General features: G+C 28.5%; 1 protein-coding gene across 1 annotated transcript; it reads left to right on the forward strand.

The window, feature by feature from the left end:
• The first annotated feature begins 2,250 nt into the window (after positions 1-2,250).
• LOC114414986 lies at positions 2,251-3,085 on the forward strand. The gene has a single exon (XM_028379467.1). The coding sequence runs from the start codon at positions 2,431-2,433 to the stop codon at positions 2,716-2,718; it is 288 nt and encodes a 95-aa protein (XP_028235268.1). The 5' UTR covers positions 2,251-2,430; the 3' UTR covers positions 2,719-3,085.
• The last annotated feature ends 6,236 nt before the right edge of the window (positions 3,086-9,321 follow it).

Consider the following 9,321-nt stretch of genomic DNA (forward strand, 5'->3'; position numbering starts at 1 on the left):
TATTTTATATGTGATCCTCCAATCATATAAATTTAGTTTTTTTTACTCATCAAAAATTTATTTTTTCTTTGTTAAAAACATAAAAAGATAAAGCTAAACGTCACTGAAAAAAAATAGTTCCTGAAAGGTCCGTCGGAAAGCCATTACAAATGAAATCATACAATACAAATTTAGTTAAACTCAAGAGTACACTAAAAAAGTTTTACACCGACCATATATCGAAATTAATTTAAAATAATTTCTATTTTAATTTTTCTTTTAATCTGAGACTCTAGTTAAAACAATATATAAATTATTTCAAAACAAGGGCTGAGATTTATTGGAAGCAATTATCGTGGATATAATCAACATCCTATTCTTTGTTGGTCAGAAAACTGACTGAAAAGGACAAAAAGTTGTGCGGTGCATGAACGTCGATGTAGGCGATGGATAGATACAGCGCAAAAGTTGATGTTGCCTGCATGTTGTTTGTTTAATTTGTTGGTTTGCAAGGTAAGTTCAAAAGCGAAATTTACATAACTTAGACTAGACTTTCACACCACGAAGCCCTATTCTTCCATCTTCACCTAATTCATCCCACAAAACTCAGATAGATGCACGCAGTTTGTGTGGCTTTGATTAATTATCTTATCTTAAAGGGAATTGATCTCACAAAGCTAAAATTTTATTGCGGGGAGAAAATGACATTAATTGTCCCATTAATTCCAATTATTAAGTCCACATACGGTTCTCCTCATGATGCAACACCCACGATTTTGTTTTAAGATTTAGACAGTGGAGTTGGTATTTGGATGAAGCAAGCATGGTATGCACAATTATTATTTAAAAAAAAAAAAAAGATTTGTCAAGCCTCCTTATAGTAAATTATTCTATTTTTCTTGATATAAACAAACAAGAATACTCTTATGAGACAAGAGATCTCCATGACCCCGCGATCTATTCATAATTTAAATAGTATTTATAAAATAATTTAATTTATATGTATAGTTAATATAAAAAATATATAATCAATCTATAAAAAATTATTAGATGATAATTATTAAATAATAATTTCAAAAAATTTATATTGTCACTACATTTATTATTTACTCTTTATAAAGAATACTTTAGCCACATCGATAAAACTTAAATAAGTGAAAATTTTGACAAGTGATAGGATTAGTGGGTGTTTTTTTAAACATGACATTAGTGTAAAATATTCATTAATTTTTGTAAACGATTAATCTTTATCAATTGGTCATCTTTATTAAAATCTCCTTTTTCAATTACTTTTTTCATTCATATTATTGGATTTAAAATTTTATTTAAGAAGATCAAATTCAATTTTATTGAGACAAATGAATTTTTGATATAGTAGGTTTTTGATAACCCAATATTTTTTATTTTTTAAAATTCTTCAGAAACTAATTAAAAAAAGTTATATTTTAAAATAGGTTAAAGCAAACATACATTGTAAAATCTAGATTTCAGTAAAACGTGCATTGAGATTTTAAGACTTATGCTGTACTTCTCTACTTGCATCAGTAGGCACAAATCTCATCATTCCATATATAATATGTTTTTTCAATTCAATTAAGCTGTACTTCTCTACTTGATAGTGGTAAAATTGATGAGAAGTATAAAGCACGTGTTAATGGCACTCATTGCATAAAAATATAGAAATATATTGGGCATTTGTTGGATTCAATCAAAACATCAGAAACCTTTTTTATTTTCAGCGTTAGTTGAGAGAAGAACATCACTATAAATCTATAATAATTATCATACACACAAATTCGATCTTGATGCATGGCGCCATTATTTTTTGCCACGATGTGCAAAACATGATTCATAAAATCTTATACACCAACACGTACACGGATACAACTGGCCCTATAGAATGAACAAAAGAATAGTTTATCACCTACCATACTTTAAAACAACATCTGAACCAGCAATAGTGACTTAGATAGCATTAAAATGAGAAAAAAAAATTAAAACAAAAACAAGTATAATTAAAATTGAAATCAGTGGTCATTTATCAGTCCCTAGTTTGAGATGAAATCCAAATCAAGTGGTGGACAATTTAAAAAATCTTATCAAACCAACCAATCTTATTCTAAAAGCTTAAACCCCATCAAACCAAACCGCCAAAAAAAAAAAGTGGGATCAACACAAAATGATTTCAATAACATTTTTGGTTTTTGGCACATAGCTTCCAAGATATCCTTGTGGGTTTGCGTTGAAATCTTCCTGGCTTAGCGTGAAGAGTTGGACTCCAATACGTGCTATTACTCCACGTCATCACACATACCATCCCACACCTTTAAACCCCCAAGAAGCCCTCTGTCCTCTCACCTTCAATGTCACAAACCAACTCCCCTAAAATCTTTCACTTTCTCTGTTTTCCTCTGTTTCTTCTCTGTTTTTCCCTCATTATCACACATAAAAATGGAGGGTCTAATTCCATTTGTGTACAAAGCTATAATGCAGTACAAGAATGGGAAACAAGGGCCTATCGGTTCATGGCTTTGTGAGTCACCTTCTTACTCATACATGAAACTTCCCGGTGACTCGGGTCGGTTTCATACCTCTGCTTCTTCTCTGATTGGGTCAGATTATGGTTTTTCAGCTTCTTCACCATCTTCTATGCTTGCTACTTCTTCAACCCAAATCATAGTCTCTTCCAGTGTTCAATCGCCGCACCGTTGCGTGAATTCACCAAGAGTTCCAACATGAACTTCTAGACAAACATGTTCTGGTACATGAATGTGGCTACTGCGTATGTTGTTAAGAGTTCAAGTTTGTCTTTTCAAATGGTTCAACTTTGGGACCTTGTTTGAACTTGCAAGCATGTGGATAACCAAAGGAGTCCTACGCTTGCATGGTTGTATTGTGCAATTGTAAATATTTATTATGATGTTTATGAAGATTTATGTGATTCATGGCCAAAGGGTCATTTATACTGTGTTGTTAGGGGGGGGAAATGTCAAGTGAATGGATGTGTTTCTTGACTTAAGGGGGTCATGGAAACTATGAATTTGTAGAATAATTAGATTGCAATTGTTTGTTCGTTTTATTTTGAGTTTTGATTTTTTTTTCTCAATTTTCTGGGGAGGATGTTTCTTAGATTTTATTGCCGTTCGAAGTATGATTCTATGAGAATTGTTCATAAAAAAAATAAATACGGACAAGGAAATTAGACTAAATTTCTGAGCACGTCATAAGAGGCAAAATGAGGGTATATTATTTAGGGAATATGTTGAAACTATCTTGTCATTCAGATAAATACTTTTTCTGCCAAACCCTTTGGGTCAATATCATCTAACAAGATTTGCATAAAAAAATGTTTCAACTATTTAAATATATCAGGTTTGGTGGATGATGGCGTGTACAAAGGGAAATTGTCTTCTCAAGCTGGCTCACTGTATAATACATGCATGTATTGAAGTTTCCACGAGTATACCGGATTTCACTTGAAATTTTTGCTTGTGATAATTAATATCCTGTTGCGTTTAGCTTCTTGGTTGATTTGAAAACTGTTTAGTCCAATAATCTTGATCTTCCTTTACTAATGCTAGATAAAAATTCGAATTCTTCTTCACGTAATTATCACTATTTTAGAATAATAACATTATGTGCAATCTGGAGCAAAAAATGCATATATTTCTGTCAGCTTTATGACTGTTTCTTTGATTATGAAATGATGTGGGAGCAATGTAATTTTCAGATAAACTAAAGATATTTTTATATTTCACAAAACTAACTTAAAAGTCAGCCAATAGTTAAAAAATATTAAATTAAATTCTTAAGTTATAAGTTTTCGGTTTAATTATATGATGAAGTAACTGAAAATTATAAAATTACATAAATGTATATATTTATATGATATTTTTTTATAAATTTTAATTTTATTTTACAAATAAAATATGTTGAGGTGTTAAAATTTTAATTTTTTAATTAATTTAATCTCTTTAATTTTTTATTTATAGATAAGTTATTTTTATTATATTTTTAGTTTCAATTATTATGTTTTTTCCTTATTTTAATATTAATATTATATTATATCTTAAAATATTTTTAATCAAGATTAAATAAAAAATATATAGTTAAGTAGATATTATACTTTTATTATGTTAGTTAGTATAATAGTTAAAATAAATCATCAAATATAAAATTATTCAAAATATAATAAAAAATAGGAAAAAATTTAACATTTCTCATTGTTAATTTCTTGAAGTATAGTGTTGAAATAATGAATTAAATATTATAAATAGTATAATGATTAAAATAAATAGTATAATATAAAAAGGATGAAAATTAACGGTACAATGATTAAAATAATAAAAATATATTTTTTTTAAAAAGAGTAAAGAAAATTTAATAAATATTTTAAGAATAAAAAAGAAATAAAATATAAAAATTAGAATTTAAAAGCTAGTATTTTAAAAAATGTTAAAAAAATTTAAAAATAAATTTATTTATCAAACAATCAAACAAACTTTTTAACTAAAAAAATTAGAAAATAACTTAAATGAATTTCTAAATCGTAACCTTTATAAAAATTATTACTTAAATATGCTTGTAAATATGGTTAAATTTAATTATAGGCTTCAAAACTGTCTATTTAATTACGTTAGTTTTCATAAATTTTATTTAAATAGTCCCTACACTCACTTAGTGGTATTATATTATTTTACGTTAGAACTACGAACTTGGTTCCGACTAAGGTCGTGATGGCAAGTGATTATATTAAAGTGATATCTATTGTAACATGTTTAAATATATGCTACCTTATCAATAATTAGTAATAGAGATTAGAGACTATTTAAAAAAACTTTAAAATTTATGAACTAAGAGTAAAACTAATAATTACTTATTTTATATTTATATATAATTTTTTTACACTATCAATCAATTAAAAATTATCTTTAAGTATTCTATTTGATTATTACTACAAAATTTAACAATCTTTTCATACATGAAAATATATAATTAGATGATTGTATAAAAAATATTTACATTATCAATATATTCTAATTAAACTCTAAAACTTGTAAAAAAATTGAAAAATCTAAAGCCTTATTTTACTTAATAGTTATTTCCCTCAAAAAGTTATTTATGAAGTTTCAATCTCAAGGAATATATTTATAATATATTTTCAATATTTCCTTTGAGAATAACCGGGTGCATACCGGAAATTTCAATAAAAAGCTTGTACCAATTCTAAGAAGTGCCTTACTACTTAATCTTTTAATATTTTAATGTTGATACAATATTAATATTATTTTTTTTACACTAGTCATCAATTAAAAATCAACTTAGGTATGATTATTAAATTAATTATTACAAAATTCAATAATATTATCATACATATATAACAATGTATAATATGATAATTATATATAAAATATTTATATTATCAATAAACTCTAATTAAATTTGAAACTAATACAGAAATTGAAAAAGCTAAAGACATATTTTACTTAAAAGTTATTGTAATAACTGCCGAAGTTATTTATCAAGTTCCAATCATAAGGAATAATTTTTTGATGTGTAATCATAAGGAGTGTATTTCTTAATATGTTTTCAATATTTCCTTTGAGAAAAACAATGACTGTCCTATTCTAAAAGAAAAGGTTCAAACCAGAAATTTCAGTAAAAGCTTGTATATAATGCTAACAAGTAATAATTCGATCTAAAATAAAAATTAAAACTATTTTAAAAAATTTAAAATTGAATCAAATTAATATTTTTTTGAATTTATTTAGTTTGATTTAAATATTTGATTAAATAAAAGTGTTTGAGAAACTATTTTTTGTTATTGACTTATAAAATTTTCTTTTAAATATAACTTAAATTTATTATTATCATTTTTATTTTTATTTTTAATAAAATAATAAAATTTATCATTTATGATTTTTTCTAAAATTATATTATTTATTTTTGATAAAACTCATTCTTATCATTTATTAATTAAAAAAACTATGTTTTCACATTGATTTAAATAAGTTTTTCATACTTGAAAAATATGTTTTCAACTTATTACCTTAAAATTTATTTTTTATCAAATACCTACCTAAAAAAAAAAATCTACGTGTGACAGACAGAGTATCACATCATTATACCTAATCAATGACACATCATTATCATGTTATTCAATGTGATGACATTAGAATGAGATATAGATGTGATGACGTGACACTCTATCAATCACGTCATTACTTAACGGAATGTAACTAACGACATATAATAAAATGAAACAGAACAAAAATTTCAGTGCTTAATTGAAAAAAAAAATATTAATTAATAATATAAAAACGATATATATTTCAGATATGAAAAACTTAATTAAAAAAAATCAAAAGTATTGCGGAGTAAAACCAGGTAACTATCGAGAAATTGAACAAGAATGTGTTAAGTCATTGGATTCCATTAGCCCCATAAAAAAGATGCTCTAACCCCAACGATCAATTTCACTTATTTTCATACAAATACAAATTAAATATGGTAAATTTTACAGAGACTAAACATATTTTAAGTTTATAGAAAGTTTCTACCTAAATTGATTCGATAGAAAATCTATCTTGAGACTATACTAAGCATGGATCATATTTTGTAATTCGAACTGTATATTTGCTAATGATATGATAAGGGATGCATTTCTTCTGAGAAAAAATCTTAAACATTTAACTTGACGTGGAATAAAAATTTAATAAATCTAACGATTAATAGTGTGTTTGGTTCTAAAATAATGAATTGGAGGCATTTGTTTCATAAATAATTTTTTTAGTTCTAAAAATAATATTCATGAAAATAAAAAACGAAAATGTTATTTTTAAGTACTTAATAAAATATGTTTGGTTAATTATAAAATTAGTAAAAAAAATATCCATATTGAGGCAAACAATGTATATGTGCGAAAACAAAACAATATGACAGGTGAACATACGAAAAACGATTTGTGTCTCAGAAAAAAATGAATTTTTAATTCTAATTTTATAGACATGAATATACATATTGCATACCTGTTGAAAGAGAAAATCAGACTCCTTCAATGATTTTTGTCCAGAGAAGAGTAGATTTATCTATTAAAAGAGGAGAAATGGAGGAAAAATGTAAAATTATCGTGGATAAAATTTATAAGATTGACAATAAATAAAAATTGACATATGAATAAAAAATTTAAAAGATAAAAAATAGAGAACATAAATGAAGGAATATATCGGTATTTTTACTCATAAGATTTTTGTCCCATGAAAATAAATATTTCCTACCCCTTACGCCAAAATTAAAGGTTGAAGGTGAGACGAGATTATTAATTACTCAAATAGAAAATATATTTGAAATTAATCATTTTATTACTTCCTAACAAACGCAACATTATTTTTGTCTTGTGTTTCTAGGATTAAAAAATTTACCCATGAAAGAAATGTCTCCATTCACTTGATGTTAACCGTGTGAACGAAAATAGGAATTGTGTGATAAATCAATTTTTTTTGGTAAAATTGCACTTTTGGTCCCTCACTTTAACTCCAATTTCGTATTTAGTCCTCCGGTAATTTAATTCACGAATTGGGTCCTTTATTTTGTAAAAAAGTGCAATGTCCCGAAACCGTTAGACAGTGACGTTGACCTTGACTGTCACGTGTCAACGTCTGATAGGTACGTAAAAATAAACATTTTTTAAGTGTCCCTAACTCTAATTAATTATCTTTAATTTATTTTAAAAATTATTAAAAACCAAAAGAACTTCCCTTTCTTGGAAAACTTGTTATTCCTGGTAAATCAATCCCCACCGCAGCTTCTCCAACCCCCACCGTCATTGTTGCCACCGCCATTTCTGTCGCCGCCGCAGCTTCTCCAACCTCACCGCCCCTCCACCTGCAATATATTCCCCATTTTGCATCTCAACAATCACTCTTATTACCACTCCATAACATATAGTGGAGCCTTCACCAACTCCAACGCACACTCCATTATTACTGATATGCATAAGCAGCAAGGGCACATGCATGTCAACAACAGCCTGCGAAAATTACGAACCAAAGACAAAGTTTTAACCTTTTTGATATTTTCACTCAATCAGGCCAAAATCCATGTTTCAGATTTGAAAATCACAACATCCCCAACAAACAAAATTGAAATAAAATTATATGGTACTAATTAATTTTTCATATTGAAGAAGAAAATTGATGACAGTTAAAAAGGGTGTGTTGTTACCGCAGTGCTATCCACCAAGCGCCACCTGTCCTCTATTCGTGTCCATGTGCTTCGTGCCACCAGGCACACCCTCACGGCACCACCCTCCGAGGAAACAATTTTCGTCGTCCTCACGGTGGGGCATGGCGGCTCCCACCGCCACCTGCGCGTGTGCATCGACTCTCTCATGGACCACCTCCACACCTCAAAAAATCACCGAGTTGACTCGTGAGTCACTGGGATGCGATGCGGACGATGTTCTCATGGTGAACTTCGTGTTCAAGCTGCACAAGATTCCCGACAAGACCGTCTCCACGGAAAACCCTCGGGACGAGCTTCTTCGGCGCCACCTTCTTTGACAGCTCCAAAATTTGGTAGTGATAGAGGGAGGTTTGAGGTTAGATTTGCTTTCACCTCGGCGTCACCTTGAGTTTTTTTGGTTGGCAGAGTAGATGACGCGTATGGCTGGGGTATGGCTGGGGAGGAGAGAGAGAGAGGAAGTGGGACTCCGACATCTTTGTTTTTTTTTAATAATTTTTAAAATAAATTAAAGATAATTAATTAGGGTTAGGGAGACTTAAAAAATGTTTATTTTTATGTGTCCAATAGAGGTTGACACGTGGCAGTCAACGTCACTGCCTAACGGTCAACGTCCAATTATGACGTCGGGGGATCAACATTGCACTTTTTTACAAAATAAAGGACCCAATTTATAAATTAAATTACCGGGAGACCAAATGCAAAATTGGAACTAAAGTGGGGGATCAAAAGTGCAAAGTGGGAGATAAAAAATTAAAAAATATAAAAAAAATATTATTTTATTAGAAATTCATTGTAAGAAAATTTCTGTCAAAGAAAAAATATAAAATTTAAATATTTATTAGAAATCAAAAACAACTTTTGTGATCTTGGAACAGTGCAATGAGGATTGAGCCACTCAGGAATGATTTTAAAGCACACAAGTGGAATCACATAGGAACAAAATGTGATTAAAATGCAAGGCTAATGGAGCCCACAAAAAAAAAGGAATTTGGAAGTAAGCATTTAAGCATGATGTTGAGGAATAAGGAAATGGCTTATTGGTGATAGAAGCTATTATGGTGTTTGTACGTAATGCAACTTCTAATTAGGGTCCACGTT

This window comes from Glycine soja, chromosome 1 (genome assembly GCF_004193775.1).
Source record: "Glycine soja cultivar W05 chromosome 1, ASM419377v2, whole genome shotgun sequence".
Classification (NCBI taxonomy): domain Eukaryota; kingdom Viridiplantae; phylum Streptophyta; class Magnoliopsida; order Fabales; family Fabaceae; genus Glycine; species Glycine soja.

What these genes read in the sequence shown, in the direction of transcription:
- LOC114414986 (XM_028379467.1), top strand. Translation starts at nt 2,431, where the DNA reads ATGGAGGGTCTAATTCCATTTGTGTACAAAGCTATAATGCAGTACAAG.